This window comes from Tinamus guttatus, unplaced genomic scaffold (genome assembly GCF_059628265.1).
Source record: "Tinamus guttatus ecotype Peru unplaced genomic scaffold, ASM5962826v1 Tinamus_guttatus_pri_ptg000198l, whole genome shotgun sequence".
NCBI lineage: Eukaryota > Metazoa > Chordata > Aves > Tinamiformes > Tinamidae > Tinamus > Tinamus guttatus.
Window position 1 is genome coordinate 3,259,935 of NW_028288732.1, and position 18,575 is coordinate 3,278,509.

The 18,575-nt window shown below is 37.4% G+C and overlaps 1 protein-coding gene across 6 annotated transcripts in view; it reads right to left on the reverse strand.

Annotated features, from left to right (window-relative positions):
• Nucleotides 1–2,701: 2,701 nt before the first annotated feature.
• The window catches only part of NLGN1 (neuroligin 1), a 364,563-nt gene continuing 348,689 nt past the window's right edge, over nt 2,702–18,575 (reverse strand). For 4 of the 6 annotated variants that reach the window (XM_088523905.1, XM_088523906.1, XM_088523908.1 and 1 more), the window contains 3 exons: nt 12,033–12,245; nt 7,186–7,975; nt 2,702–6,277 (listed from right to left, as the gene is read on the reverse strand). In XM_088523905.1, the coding sequence (XP_088380031.1) occupies nt 5,455–6,277; nt 7,186–7,975; nt 12,033–12,245 (1,826 nt within the window). In that variant the 3' untranslated portion in view covers nt 2,702–5,454. The remainder of the gene's footprint in view (nt 6,278–7,185; nt 7,976–12,032; nt 12,246–18,575) is intronic. The other 2 variants (XM_088523909.1, XM_088523907.1) reach the window with 1 other exon arrangement.

Here is an 18,575-nt window from a genome sequence, read left to right on the forward strand (position 1 = left end):
CTTCTGCTTTTATGAAATTGCTCTAGACTTACCTTACTTAGAACAAAATTTGTTCATCTGCTTCACCAGGTTCTGTGCTGCAGAGGAATAACCTTGAGAAAAGTAGGAAAACAGAACTCTGCACAAGTATTTCTTAATCATCAGTCAGTGAATTATTGCATGAATTCTTCTGAAAGTGCATTCGGAGACAAATATACCATAAATTAATTTTAGAACCATTTATAACATCTTAATTGCTTTAAATTACTGCTGTTCTACAAATTGATGAAAGTTGGATGAAATAGGTGTGTTGTACACCTCACTCTCGCAAAGCTAGCCAGCGGGAACTGTCTCCTGATAAGGACATGGAAGATCAGTTCTTCTGCACCTCTTATACTGATAATTTATAGCAAACACATGTATGTAGATGCCTGCAAATATCTATGTTCACAGTCACACCTTTTCTTATCCTGCACACCCCTGAGATACAATGAAGCTCCAGTCCTGAAAAAATGCGGTGTTATTAGCTGAGGTTTGGCACTGCGGTATCACAGCGACGTAGCGTTTTGGAAAGGCCAGTTCAGAGGGAATTCCTGATCATGCACATTGCTCTTTGCAGAAACAGACAAGTAACTCGGGAAGATCTGGAAATATCCAAAGACTCTTTGAAACCACGGCCATAGCCCTTTGAGTTAACTTTTATATAGGACACACAGGAACTCATACCAACTCATTAACTTCCACAGCAGCTCGCCAGAATCACTAAATTTTTCTGTTTTGTTTTTAAATAGTGCAGTGACAGTGTTATCAGTTCACATACTCTTTCAGTAACCTGCTGGTATTTGAGATCTCGTTATTTGAGGTCTAGATTCACTCTGGTTCCCAGTATTACCAACTTCCATTTAAAACAAAACCTTGCCAGCCCTCATAGCTGTAAAGCAGAAGACCTGAATACTAAATACCCAAACACGTGGACATAATAAGAGCTCTGTATTTATTGTTTTTTCCTAAATGGCATAACTGGGAAGCTCATCTCGTAAATGCTGATGGAGTTGCTAACACTGAGAGGAGAAAATTCAGAAGAGAGAGGAAAGCCAGACACGTCTGTGCTGAGTTTGCAGCGAGCGTGCAGCTCCGGAGCATCCCGCTCGCTTCCTATCATCCAGAGCAGGTTTGCAGCTGGGATAAAGCAACTTTCATGTAGTTGATACAGGTCAACATCTGGGTTTGATAGCAGGCACAGAACTGCATGCACTCTCTTTTTCTTTCGCTCTTTTAAGTTGTTAACATGAAATTTACTCTAGCACGTTAATGCTGCAAACTGTTACAAAAGTTTTCTTTGTAGCAAATTAATTAGCAGGATTTTTTTTCCAGCCTCCTGTTAGCTAATTTTAGGCTTCTATACAAATAAGTGTAAGCATATTTTAGCACTTGATAGTACTCATTGATCATGTAGTTATATGTGTAATAACTTCTGTGTGTGTGTGTGTGTGAGACGTTATTTTGGAAGGTGAGCTGAGCCATGATGAACATTAAAGGTCTGCAAGCAGATCTATGGCTGGTATAAATTGTCAGAGCTCCATTGATTGCCATGGTCCTATGACAAATACTAATTCAGCTGGCACTATAAAAAATTTAATCGGCCAAGGATCTGGTCAATAAGAGCAGGGGATGCACAATGAGACACCAGAGTTGCTTCAGCAGCGAGCACCTGCATTTACCTTCAAATTTAATCTGGATTGCGTAGAAATGTGAAATTCCCTCTTTACTCATGTTCTGGAAATCTGTGACATAGGCTACCTTGGCTGCAGTTGTGTATGTGGCAGAAGTCCCGCTGTTTTCTGTGCAGTGGTGTCTTTAAAGCTGTAATGTGTTTATTTGTCAAGACTTCTATCCACCAGTATTTTAATACCACCAGTATCCAGTATTTTAAGAAAGGGATCCATGGAAATAACATTAACTATGGTTTTTGGTGGAACATCACATGCAGCTACTTCATCCATGCCCTAAGCAGGGTGGGTAGAAAATACCGTGTATAACCAAGTGAGATACCATTAAACAAAATACATTTTTATCTGCTTTATTTCTCCTAAAAATGTCAGCACAGCACATTATGTTGCCTGTAATTTTAATAGATAAACGAGACAATGATTCCATTGTTTGTTTGTTTGTTTTTTCTCAAAATGGTAGAATACATTTTCGTAAAAAGGTCTGCAAACATATTTACAAAAGTGTGAAAGCAAAAAATGCAGGCTTTTATATTTTTACTGAACTTCCAAAGACTGACTAATATCCTACTTTTATTGGAAATCTGGTTCAAGGATGATACAAGAAATTAAATATCACACTCGGTTTTGCTTTCTTTTTGGCTACTGTGGAAAAAAACTCAAAGAGATAAATGTATATTTTAAAAACAACCAACTGATATTCCATGAAGTGTAATAAACATATTCCAAAACCATTTTCTATATTTTTTTATGGTTCAGTTTTAAACCAACTCTTGGTCTTTCTTGACATTGTATTAAAATGCGGGACACCATCCTACTTTCAGAAAGCTGCTGCTGTAAGGTAGTTATAAAGTAGCCACTAAAATATCATTCACAGTATCTGCATCACATGAATTAACCCCTTTTCAAGCGGGAGATTTAAAATTGGTGTTGTTGCCTTCATCTTTCACATTTAAAATACTATTGGCTGACAGAAATAAAGTGTAGTGTCATGCTTGGTTTACCTAAATCATTTATTTTGTAACTAATAAAAGTAAACAATTACCAGATACTGTATATATAGAGATAGATAGATATATGGCCACAAATAAAGTAGAGTAGAAAGTTATTTTGGTTTTGATAAAGTTAAGAAAAGCACAGAAAATCATATTTCATGTATATCTTGTTTTATGGCCATCAATATTTTTGTATTTTTTTTTGTTTTGTTTCATCAACATAGCAAAATACAATCTTCCTATTAAACAATAATTATCAGATGGCAGACAATTCTTTTTATTGGTTTACATTGGCAGGTCACAGTCTAAAAGCACAACCACATCAGGCAGAAATTGCACACAGACCGCCCTGGATTTTGAAGACCTTTTATTTTACTTCTACCAAAATTGTTTCTTTTAAAAGTGGGGATTATAAAACGCACTAATTAAGCATGTGGCTTTCTATTCTTTTTAGATAAACAAAATGACTGAGATTATAGTACTTTATTTGGCTTTCAGGGTCAGTTTTAAGTTTGTGCTTGATGTTCGTAAATACTTTGAACTTTCCATCAATCCTTTTACGAAAGCTCAGTCACCCAAACAGTAGAAGCCAGGTAAATTTTCCTGTCATGCAGTACTGCAGATTTATTTCAATTAGGCCCGCTCCTTTGCTTTTGTCTTTCAGTCTTGAACCTTATATTTTTATCTTATTCCTGGAAACTGTTGGAGATTTGCGTGTAACACATTGACATCGTAGCTTCGCAATGCCCATATTTTTGTAAAAAGAAAAAAAAAAAAAGGTTTTATGGGACTGGCCTATAAATATGCAGTTGTTTTATTTGTAGAAGGCATGTTCATGTCTTCAAAAACCAGACTGGTCTTAAGATATTACTCTTTATTTGAGACAGTTACCATTACTTCATTAAAAAATGACAAAACAGCAATAAACATTTTAGCTCTTTAATGAGCAAAGATCAGGTCTCTTAGCATTGGAATAATATTCGTTATCCAGATTATCTTTATTTCACTCAGTGACCAGTAATATGGCCAAGAAGTACAAAGTAATTTTCCATCAAGTAGTATACAATTTTTGTGTGTAATAAGCTTTCATTCTTGAAAAAGAGTAACTGAAAAGAAATGTTTCTGTTACTGCAGTTAGTTTGTCAGAGAAAGTTCTTCGCATTATCTTACAAACTATCAAAATTGCTAGTAATTTGAAAAAATGTAAAAAAAAATCACATAACTTTAGTCTAATAGAAATATAGTACAGGTAAGAGAGAAAGTATTTATCAGGGATGTGCTCTTAAGTCCATCTCAATTATCTCTTTTATATAAATGTACATCTGATTACATATACAAACATTTTGAAAGGACCGTCATATATAATTTCTGGAAAGCAACAGGGGGAATGAAAAATTTCTTGTGATTTTAGAACATTCATTTAAAATCACACAAACATATGTAGGATTCAGATTTTAAAATTTCCAGTTGTTGGCTCTCCTCCCATCCTTACATACCCTCTTGATCTACGGGTGATCAAGTGAATTTGTTTGAATGGCAAAGCTAGTGTATAGCAAAAAGGGAACTAACTTTATATTAAAGCATTATACGTAAACTTTGTCGCATGCAACATGAGTTTAAATGATAAACTGAGAGCTGTAATCAGAGTGGTAATATTGGGGCATCTTGATATTGCAAAATACCATAGCAATTGAATCTTTGGACACACTTTATCTTACCAATTTCAGCTGAATCTGTTGTAACAGCAAATTATAAATACTTCATCAGAGGAGATTCCATTAAAGTTACAGTTAAGTTAAAGTTAGAAACTATTTAGATGGAAAAGAAAAAGAACATGAACAATACGGAATTCTTTTCTGGGATTCATATCAACAGGCGTTCACCACTGTATACCTACAATACCACCAAATACCTTTAAGAACTGTTGCAATTCCTTTTCTTACTGAAGCTACTGTGAAATATTTTACTGTAATTGCTTTTGCCCCTTTAAAAACCTTCTTTAGGTTGTGCCAATTGATGGAGAAAGCTTCTATTAAAAACTCCAATGGGATGAGAAGAATTTTAATTACGGCTTAATCAGCAGCACAGCCACCAAGCATATAAATTATCATGCACATCGTGCTAAAAATATCCAGTTTCCTTTATTCCCACAACTTTTATACTGACAGCACTTATGTGATAACGTTGTACCTGCCAGGCTGTAAAACTTCTTTGCCTGACTGGCAGATTTCAGCATGAGCCCCTTTCTAAGGCCTTAACAGCATTGGTGCTTTGTGTACTTATTCAAATATGTAAATATGGTCTACACAATAAAACAGGTCCAAATAAAAACTGGTGAAAATTATCTGACATTCCATTAGTGTGTCCCTTGTGCATATTTATAGGTATTTTAAATTTCAGTCATAGTTCTTTCCTGTTTGTGTTGCACATGCCTAATTCCATTAAGTAACTTAAATCTTCAAAAAATTAATACTTGAATGTGAATGAAAAAGTATCATTCAGGACAACTGCTTCAAGCAATTGCAAACAGTTGGGTTTTTTTTTTGTTCTTTTTTGTTTGTTTCTTAAGTTCATTTGATATATGTACAATTCATCTTTTTTTTCAAAACCCCAGAAGTTCTTGATATGTATATTCACATAATATTCCTCCATATTTAAATAGTAAGAGTCTTGTAGGTTGAAAGCCAAGTAATCTTCAGTAATATCACCTACTGTAATCCATCAAAAAATAAAGTTTGTTTCATCTTGTCTGGCTATACCCTGGTTGTTGAGTGTGAATGGGGGTGGGGATGAGGATGGGGCAGAGTATTGTTCTGTCCTCCAGTAAATGTATTGAATGTGTGTAGGGGCTGAATCCCTGGTATAGTGTTGGGAATCATTGTGATGGTGTTGGGTGTCATTAAGGGAATATCATCAGGAGACCTTCTCATAGCTAGCGTGTAGTCTGGTGGGCAGGCGGTCCTAAGAACCACCTCATGTGGATGGATGGACTCACATTCATGATCCAAGTCAGTGTGCTTCATTTGGAGGGACATTATCTCCTCTTCTTGTGCATGGGTAAGATCATTGGTTGTAGTACGTTGTGGGCTACATCTCCTGTGAACATCGTGTCTCCGCTTGTCCTTTTTGTAGTACAGCGCTGCAAAGGCCAAAATGTTCAGGAACAGCAAAGATGCACCAACTGCAATGGTAACACTCAATTCTGTTGAATAGTCCCTTTGATCCACTGAAAACGGGCTTGGCTGTTGCTTGGGATCATCCTGTTTGGCTGTAGGAAAGGCTGAAGTAACAGAAACAGAATTTTTCCTTGTTGGTCTGAAAGTATTATCAGTTGATGGCACTTTAGTTGTGGTAGAGGTATACTGTGAAATGTCGTTAAGATTGTGCAGATGAGGTACCAGTTCCAACCATAGGTTCACTTTATTGGCCCTATAATGTTCTTTCACTCGTGGTTTTAATCCAATGTGAAGATAGAGTTGGTCTTTCTGAGAATATCTGGTCCATGCTACTTCTTCAAACCGATTTGGTTTTGTATGAATGAATTTTGTATCTTGTGGCACTGGTTGATTTGGGTCACTAAGGAAAAGAAAATCTGAAATGTTACACAGGATTTCAAAGGAATTATAAAATTAACATTTCACACAGTGTTTCAATCTGCCTGTGAAAGAGGCAGATTCTGTTTCCTAAAATTAGGGACCTTCATAAAACACTTAGAAACAACATTATACACAACTTTGACTTCAGCAATCTCCCTAGTTCCCCAAATGGCAGTATTTCTCACACTGAAATCTTTTAGCGCCGAGGACAGATTGCCAGGGTTGTGGTGATTTCGACAAATGTCTCTGAGACCAGCATGAGAGGCCATTAAGCATTTTTTTTTTTTTTTGGTAGCTGGAAGCTCAGTGTTTCGGTTCGTATGCAGTATCTGTGGTTTTCCAGAGGTGAAAGACCACAGCAGTGCACAACTCAGTAAAATACATAATGGTTTAGAACATAGCACAGCGGCCACAGGCAGAAAATTGTTTTGAACCATCAATAAACTCTCATTTTGAACTATTCTTTTTGAAAATGTTGATGCTTCTGAAGTTCTGTATCACATATTTTAGTCATAAGTCTCATGAACACGTGATCAAAATAATCTATGTTATGTTTGGTGCATAATCTGTATTATGCTTGTGTCATTTCCTATCTTACACGATCAAAATATCATCAGTCCCAGAGTAGAGTTAATTGCCAATGCAAGCATTTGTAGTGACACAAATGCTAGATGCTCAGTTTTGCACTTGATGAAGAATGATCACAAAGATTTTTTTTTTCCCTTTTTGATAGAATATGCAAGTGAGTTGAGGGACATTACAAAGAACATACATATCTAGCCTAATTCTTGTGCATGCAAGTACAGAAGAAGTATTCCCAAGGGAGATAACAAGAGACGGCACTGCACAGCTAGGTCCTGAGCTGGTGTACAACTTACTGATACTCACCCGGTTTTTGCAAAGTTTGTCCAGTATGTCATCACCACTGCACTTAGCATGACATCATTTTTGGAGAAATTACAAGGAAATAATTCAGTAGGACCAATCATGGGAATTCCTAGCACATAAGGAACTTCATCTCCATGAGCGGCATCTGCCCATGCAGGTACCTGATCTGTCTGGCAGTGATGGTAGAAGGCATAGAAATATGTAGGCGATCCAAAATTTGAGTGAAGATCTGCTGTAGCCACTGCTGGTGCAACCCATTGGTGATCAGTGAACAAAGCCAGCAATGTTTTCCTTCTGGTCTCAGGATTGTGTCGATCTGCCCAGTCCGTGTACATAAATTTAATGGTTTCTCTCAATATGTCTTTTCCTTCAGGGTATCCATATAAGTTATCAACAAAATTAGAAACTGCAAAGTCAAAATCACTAGCTGATATGCCATCTTCGCTATCCACAATATTTTCAACAAATTTTAATCCTTCCCCTTGGTTAACTCCCAACATTATGTCGTAATTGAGAAATTCTCCTTGTTCCATCAATATCTGAGGATCATCTGGTATCACATCACCATCAATTACCGGTCCAAAGGCTATATGGTATCTTGCTGGTTGAATGTCCTGGTCAACAAGTTCTCTATAAGGCTTCTTCTGCAGACACTCCACCAACTCTACAGTGTCTGACATGTTGCAACCAACTTTTGTAGCCAACATCCTGGCGTATTTTGCAGGTTGAAAACTAACTGCCCAGCTGGAGAGAGCTGTTCCACTTTGAGCTATTGCTCTTTGAAAGAGTCCTGTGGGGAGAAATATTTTAAAACTACTGAAACGTCCTTGAAGAGCTACATAGGTAAAAGATTCAAAGAATTTTTTGAAACAATAGAAAATTTTTAACAGAAGGGATACTTGAAAAAAAATTCTTAGAGAAATACACAAGATGGTGATACCTGTCATTGTATCTGCAGATAATGTATACAAAAGAAACATATGTGCAGAAATTGAAGCAAATGAGTCTACCCCCGTACAACCCAGCTGAGAATCAGACTTTCAGAATGAACTCAGGAGGAAAAAGCAGTGGTATCATCTCATGTAGGATAATACTATTAGATTTTTTTAAAAAACAAAAATCTACCATTAAAAGTAATAATAAATAGGAGGATAAGGCACCACATCTCTGAATTTTTCGATATTGTTCAAGTCATCATCAGCATGCATGCACACGACTTTGTTTTAAACTAAGATATCTTCTATACTTCTGTTTGGGATTGAGCTTGGCTTGGGAGGTACAGTGTTTCTGTGTTCTGTATTACAGTAAAGTTTATGTTCTGGCTAAGACAGTATGAGGCAGCTATTAAATTTATAAGGAATTTATCTACGAGTCAAGATCATTGGATATTTTTTTTTTAATGAAGGTTTAGAGCGACCACATATTAAAAAAAAAAAAAGAAAGATTTTACACTGACTGTTGGGCCTTGTTATTCAGAAATTTAAAGGCATGCTCAGGTATTCATTTCGGAGATAGTGTGTGATCTGGCTCTGCACATAAACCTGTTGCAAATCTGTGTGCAATTAATTTGAATTTATGCTAGTATAACTAGCACTCTGGACCAGGAACTCCATGCACAGAAATAACAAAATTCGTTTAAATTGGCTTTTCCTCTTCCCTTTGTAAGTGCTTTATGCACTTACACATTATGAGCACATTATGAGTGAAAGCCTCGCTGTCTTATAGTCAACCACTCTTTGCCTAATGAATTTAATGCAATCAAGTCTCCATCCCGTCCTCATACTTCTTGTGCTTTCTTCTGTGTTGGGCCTTCTTTGCTGCTTTCCACTATTTCTGATGAGGAAGAGTTCCAGCTCCAAAACGGAATTTGAATCTAAATCTTGTGCAGCAAAAAGGAAAAAAATCACTCTCCTGCAACGCTGATCTCTAATGTCAGTCCAGCGGAAACTGTATTTATTTGAACAGAAAGTATATTTTACCACTTGCGGACTTTCTATTACTATTTTTGCATTTCATGGAGGTGATTCTGTTCATTTCACTTGTACATATTTTGCACTAATCTCTAGAAAATATTTTGTACTAGACTGCACCTCCTGTAGCTCACTGTGGGCAGCACAAATGGGTTGTATATAGAAATATGGGTCAAAATTTGATTGTACACAGGATAACTGGAGTAATTCCATTGACTTCACTGCAAGTATTCAAGAGCTAGAGGCAAGATCTGGCCCAACTACTCAGTTTTGCTCAGGATATGTCTTTGTACCTTTGATCCAATGCTTGATGAATATTTGCCAACGCCGACCAAAGGAAAGGGGGTTAAGGTGCTCACTTCATCTAACAAATTGATTCCAGTAATGCAAAACGTGTCCTTTAGTTTGCTTAACAATATATTACCATAAACCAAAAAACTTCCACAGTCTCTAAACCATCTCAGAGAGGTGCCTAGACAGTTTCTACTGCAGTATCAGCCTCTGCATACTCCACTGTTAGTTAGAAGTAACTAGAACTTCTTTAAAGAAAACTTCAAAATCATCACAGACTGTATGAGGCCCAAATCCCCAAATCACAGATGTGTAGAGACTAAAATGTGTTAACTCAAGCCTCTCCCTAAATTTGTGAGAGGAATCATATCTGAGATATTATTTCCTTGCAATCTATGAGTAAAAAATAAGAAACAATTTGAAATACAGAGCATTTAGATACTGTGTGCACGCCTGCGAGGTCAGATATTTAGCAGCTCAAAGTCACTGAAATTACCATAGAGGTTCTATGTAATAAATGTAACAAAATGAAAAAAAAAAGTGAATTTTCACAAAGCTGTATATCATAATATTTCATAAGGGTTTTTTTATGCATATGGTGTAAATCTGTTTTTATTGCTTTATTAAATTATTCTGAATAAGAGTAGAAACAGTGAGCTGCAAATTAGGAAAATGCTGATATAAACACTATGGCTTGCTAAGTGCTACATAAATATTAAATGCTGGATTAAACTGAAAGTGGTCAAGTCCACAGGCCATAAAGTTATTTTAGTAAATGAACCAAAACATCATTCCTTCTCTTGAACACTCAAGAAAATATCTCTCCTCTCAAACCATTTGGTAAAAAATGAGCAAGAGTAAGAAAAATTGTTTTCATTTTGTCACATAATTTCTGGCAGAAATTGGTAGGATACAGGAGGAGATACTACATATTTATCTGATAATATATATGGTTATTACAGCTTGCAGGCTTCAGACTGGTGTAAAGATTTAAATGCTCAGTGGTCCGTATCACTTGGTGGCTCCTACTCAGAGTCTCACCAAAGTAAATAATAATAATTTGAACTTATTCATCCACATTTTCAGACCACTTTTTAAAGACAACTCTGCCCCTTGCAGATGGCTGGCTGTGCACAGCACCATCCTGAAGCAGCCTGAACGCTTCCACTCAACTACCAAGAGTTTCAGTGGAAAATGAGGGAAGCAAAGAGAGCATCTGATATTACGGCTTACTAGAAAGACTAGTTAATAATTTTCCTCCAATTTCTTTTTTGAAAATGTTAAGGTATTTCAACATAGTTGAAAATCTGAAAGAACATTTCTTATTTGGAGCTGACCAATTTTCTGAGAGTTTTGAGGACATGCCAGTTGTGCAGTGTGATTCTCACAACACATATCGTAATGAACATCATGCTTGCAGCTTGTTCTTACAGGTCCGTTTATAAAAATGTCATATTTAACAGCAAGCAACTATTTAAATTTAAACCACAGTCTGACTACTTTCTGCTAAAACTTTCACGTAAAAACTAGATTCTTGTCTCATTTAAAATAGTAAAAGTCTCATCTAAACAAACTGACATCCCATGAAAATCTTTCCATTGATCACAGGTTTGGGTAAATGCAATTCTTTTAATGTCAGTGGAATTATTTTTTTATGATTGACCACTTGGACCTCCCATAGAGATGCAGCAATAGAAATCAGTGGAGGATCTACTGCATAGGACACAGTATGATATTCCTGGTAAAAGTGAACAATAATAGATAACAATAATGTGTGAAAACAGTGACATAAAAATAATGTGATCAATAAGCAAGAGCCATGCTAATGAGAAACTGTGTGGAACTTTGGTGCCAAAATCACAGGAAAAAAAATTCTTGGGCCTCAAACAGCATGTTTTTAATTTCCTGCTGTCCGCCTTAACTAGAGAGAAAAGGTGTTAGTTAAGGAATATTTAAAGCATATAGAAGAAAATCCATTTGCAACTTGGATGCTTTGACAATTTTGGATCATGCATGCAAAACATTCAACCATTCTTTTATTAGATGACAGCAAGTGAAATCCATGCAGTTTCAGACAAAAGATTTCTGAACTAGGCACTCGTTCCCTTCACACAAGATCATAATTTTAAGTTTTTCAGCTGTTAGCCTGAAAAGAGAAACTGTGTCATTTTAGTTTGCTTTAAATTCTGCTCCTCATGATAAACCAAACATCCCTTTCATGACTGACTGAATATAGATGACCTCATCTACTACTGTGAGCATGACTGACTGGTTTTCCAAAGAAGACACCCTTAGGTAGGAAAGAAAAGAGACAAAAATAGTGCACTGAGAAAATGCTGTTCAGAAGTCTGCTATAAAGTGTTTCTACAAAGCTCCATAGGAAAAAGAAGAAAGTGACCCAAAATTTAAACATGCACAGAAGAGCTGAGGGAGAAGGCAGCTAGTACAGCCTTTAAAAAGTTTGCTTAATATTGAGCTGAACTCAACAGTTCATAGGAACAAAGAGAATATACAGAGCATCACATAGTACTAATGGCGGTAGCATGCAGACACCAAAATTGTCAAAATTTGCAACCTGCATAATACCTTTGGTTGAATTGCTCCAACGGTTACCTTCAGAATAATGGGATAAAGTCAAGAGATTGACGCATGAACCGCCTGCACCAGATCCAAAAACAGTTATTCGCAATGGGTCACCACCAAAGAACCCAATATTTTCACTAGTCCATCGCAAAGCTTGAATTAGATCAAGGAGTCCGTAGTTTCCTTTTGCTGCTTGGTCCCCAGTGCTCAAAAACCCTGTGAATGTAAATAAAAAAGGAAGGATTAGCAAGTGTTCCTCTAACACACTGCACATCACGTTGCAATCTTCTATATGGAGTTAAGTATCACGTAACTACATCATTTTCTGTATTCACTGGGCAGCAATTTGCAATTTTGTTCTCTACCTAGAATAAATATTTCGGTGTTCACTCTTCTAGCCATGATAAATTCATACAGGGAAGATAAAGAAACATACCAGACCAAACGCTTGTCTCAGTATGGAACAGGACACGACTTAGTAACTTCCAAATATTTTATGTTGATTGCACTAAGTTTCAGAGGAAATATTTGTCAAACAGATATTCTACACATGTTTTGGTAAGTGATTTGGTGAACTATGTTTTGCAGTCCTGTACTTTATGCAGCCATGAGCTCTGCATGTACCTCAAGGGCAACTAGCCCATGGTTTCTATACATTCTGTTTGGGAAAGATACTCCTTAATTCACAACACTTCTTTATTTTTTTTCATCATTGGCTTTGCTGCAGCCTCCCCTGTCCCAAAATTCAGCTCATGTCGCAGGATGTGCCAGGCTGAGCAATCTGAGCAGCTCGTCCATTCCCTGGAGTCCAGCTCATATCTATTAACCTGAGTTAATTGAATCCACATTAAAAGGATAAAGGCAATTTAAGCTGCTCCAGTGACTCTTTAGCATCAAAAAGATAAGAGCTCAGGGGTAAACAAGGAAGCACAAGAATTGTTCCCTTTTATTGATCTGGGAAGAAAAACAGTGGAACGCGTCAGGTACAGGAACGGCCGTTTTGCGCTTTACTCGCAGCAGTACCCTGGTATTTATTACTGCTGTTACTCTTGTCATTAGAGCCTGCTGACTCCAAAAGGTGGACAATAAAAACTTTGCAGAAAGTCGCTGTTGATAAGAGATATTGCTTTGCTTTTGCATCCCACCAACTGACATTTCCAATCTTCTCAGCTTAATAAACGAATGCTTAAACAATCCCGGCATTATGAAGAAACCCACTGCCTCCATTTGCATAGGAAACTCATTTAGCACTCACTAAATCAACAGTGTGACTGCTTTTCAGTACATGCTTCGCGCAGAAATGCAAACCTTCAAACAATTATCTCCACATTAATTAGATATTAATTGGTCTTCTAGTTTAACTTGCATTGATTTAACTTTCTCTGGTGCAGACAGTCTACTAAAAAGAAAGTGGTGTTTTTTTTTTCCCCAGACAGAAACATCCAATGCTCTCCTAAGACTCCTACTGTTGCATTATGACAGTAAAAGCAGCTTTTGAAATCTTTCCAAGATGAAATACACACGTGCATATACATATGTACTGCAAGAATTTAACAAGATCTATAGCCCGGTACATGTGCGTCCCTGTAGCTATGTATAAAATGCATATGCCATTTGTTACTTGATTATTTTGATTTAATGTCGGCTGGAAAGCCTACATGTGGAATTCTGCCAAACGTGGAGACGTTTAGGCGGGCCGACGGCTCGGCAGCCTAATGGGCCTCGCTGCCTACCTGGTTGAGCTCTGCTGCGTCGCGGGCGGGCAGCTTTTTTTGGGGAGGTTCAAGCCTGATTTTTGTTTCCATGGAGAGGAAACAGGCCAGCAGCAGCAGGTGCCAGGCCAGCAATTCTCCCACTTTCAGACCTAATGTACCAAATCTAATGGGCGTACTTCACTCGGGGTAGCTGTAGTAAATTGTTATTCTGCTGCTGGACTTTAAAACAACCGCAAGTTCGCAACTAAAAACTGCCACGTTTACTGCTTAACTGTATAAAAATAGCAAAGTATCAACACAGCCATAGAAGAAAATACCATCTTGATGACCTTAGACATTCATGGAGAGCTCACCAAGGAAGTCATAATTATAATTAACTCAATCTCATTTTCTCATGTTACTATTACAACCGGGTGCAACTATTGAGTTGAGAGGATTTTATTCCACTCTCTCCTGCTTTCTTCTGTATACACAGAAGGGCTGGTGTGCATGTCCAAATGAAAAAAATGCCCTAGTATTTATTCCTTCCCGCACAGGAACATTCCTTCCTGTAAAAAGCTCTCACCCCTACCTAGTATTTCTTTAAAGACACTGATAGAGGATGTCTTTGAATCCGCAGCAGCAAATCTAGTGACAACTTCCTCGCTGGAGTCGAGGGATGGTAGCAGCGACGCTTGTGCAACGCCAGCGACACACCAGCTCCCCAGATGGAGCACACAGGTGACTGCGCCCATTTAGGGGATCACAGGAAAATTGGACCACGGCTCCTGGAAACAGAGATCCCTGAGAAAAGCACAGAACGCCCTAACCTGTGTCCTCATGGAGTGACTCTTCCTCCCCGGTCCCCTGCGCTCCTGCAGGTGCTGCCACTCAGCAGAGCTGCAGGATCAGTTTACAAAGGTCCTGCAGATTTCCTAAAGTGGTTCCAGAATGCTTATCAGGACAATCAATGGTATGGCCGTAACTGTGAACACTCTGAAGGGGGATAAAAAACACTAACACTTTCTGAAAATGATGTTTTCTGTACTCTGTATAACATGTGGCAAAATGGGAAGCAGACTGTGCTCGGAAAAGACACAAATGCAATTTGTAAGCAAAGCTTCAGGAGACTCGTCTGGGGTTGCTTGGTGTCATCTAAGTCGCATCAAGCCTCAAAATTCAGTCCAAAATGGGAAATCTTGAGAAATTATAAATTACAAAATGCTAGTATTAAAGAATTCTTTATGAAAAGGATATTTAACTGAGAGCAAAAGAGGGAATGTAAGCACTAGGAACCTTGCATTCAGTTCAGGAAGTGTGCCAGAAGGGGGAGCTTTCAGTTTATTTAAAAAAAATATATTAGTAATATTTGCCTCATTTATCTATATTAGACAAATTATGACTTGTGTCCAGAGCAACAGCTCTGATGCAAAAGAAATATCTCACGCCTCCTCAGCAAGAACCACATTGGCCGGCTTCCACATCCACACAAGATGGATGATTATTGATGTTGACTTTCATGACATGAAACATTTCTATCTCATTTTTCAGAACCATAAGAAGCCTGTTAATATGTTAATACCTGTTCATGCATTTTTCCTTGCATGCAGTATCATCAGCATGGCTCAGAAGCATTCAAGATGTCATGAAATCAGCATTATAACCAACACAACATGAGACTTTTTGTTCCAGTTTCATTTTTTTTTTAGTAAGGAAGTCCTCAATGTATGGAGCCCACCTCACTAAATGCCCATACAGAAATCCTCTAAAACACAGCAACACACATCGTCTGTAATATATAAGTGGGTACAACCCTTACTGCTATTTATCACTTCAATAAAATTAGAGACTGTGCCATTATCTCGTGTCTTCATCCCAAGAAGAGCTTTCCAAATGTAATTAATATAGATATCATACAAAATATCAAATCTATTTCTCCATCTGTGGCATTTCTAGGGCACGATCATTACAATAACTAGATATAAAGCTAGCAATTTAGAGTCACAGAGGTGAGCCTGCTCTGCCTGAAAAGGCCTTGTGCGTCTCAGAGCTTGCCTGTTTGCTCAACTGTGTTAGCTAGTTTATTAAAATACATTATCCCTCCCTACAAATGCTACCTTATTAACACCCTTGCCTTGTCATGTCTGCGAGAACACTACTATCACATGCTACCACCTTTTGCTCTTACAGAGAAAGTGAGCTAAATTATGCCCTTTTTTAGTTATTCCAGGAAGACATTTGCAAAAAAAAAAAAACTTATTTTTGCATTATTCTCAAAAAAGGTCATATTAAGCTAATTTTATTCCATAATTAAGTCCTTCCCTGGAAATATTCCAATCATCAGCTGCACAATTGCTATGTAATATTCTGAATGGAAAGGTTATCTATTCTTTTATCTTCTCCCAAACAGAGGAATCTGACAGAATTATGGAAGGGAGAATGTGGTCCTTTGTGAGTTTAGGAAAAGTATTTATTAAGTTCATTTGGGTCAACTCTGTTGCATGACTGTTAGACATATAGGCACAGTGTATCACAATCAGGTTCTATAGTTTATCTTAAATAAAATTTAACGCTACATGGGCTTATTTATGGGTAATAGATTTAGATTTTTTTTTCCAATATGATTTCAGTGGTTTTGAAGAGGAGATGAAATAATAGAGTTAGGAAAGTTGAAACATTTTGTTGAAAATTTTAGTAGATTCAATTATTTTAAGCTCTGACCTAATTTTAACATTCAAATGAATGTGGAGGGAAAGGCCAAGACAGAATTCATCTTAATGTAAGCAACTTCCTGAAATTTATTATAAAACTTGATGACCCAGTAAAAAAGTAGGCTCAAGCTGGTGGATACAAATGTGCCATTTAATATCACAGAGAACCAGAACTCCCCTCTGATGCATTTTGTGCATCTAAGTGTTTCGTAACTCAATAACCTTTGTAACTGGAAGAAAATAAGGGCAAAATGTCTCACTGGAAAAAAGAACATCTGCCTGCGAGAAAGTACAAAGAAGCAAAAAATTCTTTAAAAATAATACAAGCTATTTTATACAACTGGTCTGACGTGCTTAAAGGGGTTTTCTAAGGGCTGTGTTAGTGCAAGCAGTAACATTTAAGATTTTAATATTACCCACCTGTTTAGCCATATCTTATAATATTTTTGCTATATTTCTAGCTACAAATCCCTAGGTAGTCAATTGTCATCGTCTAGTTTTCAAAAGGCAAATATTAAATTGTAAGGTATGAACAGTTTAATGCACAGTAGAAGAGCACAGGAGATATTTTGAGGGACTGCAAGTTGCTTAGTTCGGACTTGGCTTTGGCATCCTCTGTTAATAAATGCTAATTGCCATCTACAGAAAATTTGCCCTTTAGACTGAACCTATTCAGTTAGAAGTGTGAGCAATATAAGCAAATTGTAAGTAATATGGTTAAATTTTAAGAGCACATTTATTTTTATCTTAAACATCTCTCTTGAATTCACACCAACTATCCAATCCGGATGCACTAGGCAGGCAGCAGCACTGTGAGCATTAATGTATATGTGATATTCATGAAGCACAAGATACTGCTCCTCGCTTTGCTGACCAGCACATACTAATATTAATATCCTATTTTACTAATGGCTGAGGGTAAGGTGACTAAAAGGACCAGGAATTCCCTCAGAGAAAATATAAAAGACTATAAACCACTCAGTCCAAGAAAAATATTCCACTGCAGATGTCTACAATATACATTACGTACTCTTTACCGGCTCTTCTTCACATAACCCCAGTCATTCTGCTAAAAGAAAAACAACAACAACAACAAACTAGGAAACAGTTCAACTCTTTTGACTGTCTTAAATAAGCTGTGTTTCTATAAGTGTAACACTATCTCAAGGTTACACCTATAAGCAATAAGCTGCACTGTGAGCAATGCAAAATAACTGCAATAATTCATTAACTTATTAAACTGGGCCTGCAACTGCACGGTGGAATTATTTAAGAGCACTAGCAGTACTAACTTCTCTGGTCAGTGCTATTTTCCAGCAGAGTAGGCCTTTGGAAAATGCCATTCATTACACCAAAATGAACAATTTGCAGAACTTAATCAGTTCTAAATATAAAAGTTGTAACTATAGCCCTCTCCTTTGGCATTTTGAAAACCTAAACAGAGAGAAATGAGTGATGCTGTGTAAGTTCTGGTGTGCTTATTCAGCACTGCTATTTTTACTGGTGCACATTTTAACACTCCTCCCAGATTACCAAATCCTTTGAATTAGTACGAGTGAACTCGTGGGGGTGGCCTTTCCATGGCGTTCTTGGAAGCAAAGGAAGATCCACCTCCTTGCATTTTTACTGATTTTTTTTTGCAGTGGAAAGCTAAACAAACAGAACACTGCGAGTTACATGAGACCTTTACGGCTCTTTGGTCTTGGCATCTGACACTGGCCACCCCATTACAGTGAGCTGTAATGTATGTGCCAGCACAGAGGCACATTGCAAAGGAGTGAAGGGTCTGACACCAAAGCAGTTTATTCCGTTCTCACACATGCACTGGTGAAACCTCCCCAGGTGCAACTCAACCCAGAGTGGACTTTTCTAAAACACAAGGTCTTTTTCACAGGCTGTATCACAGTGCTTTAAAAGATGAAATGCCCCCTAGACAATAATTCCCTCAAAATGCAGATTAACTGCTTGACTGTGACCCTTGCACCTTAAAGAGCTTGCAAAAAATTTCTGAAGGAAGGGCAGTCAGAGAGTGCTTTCAAAAGCTTTAATTTCATGAGGCCAGTGGTTATTTTCCTCGATGTTAGTGGCTGTCTTCTGTCTGCTATATTATACCTTCTGTGGTCAGTCTCTCAAATTAGGAA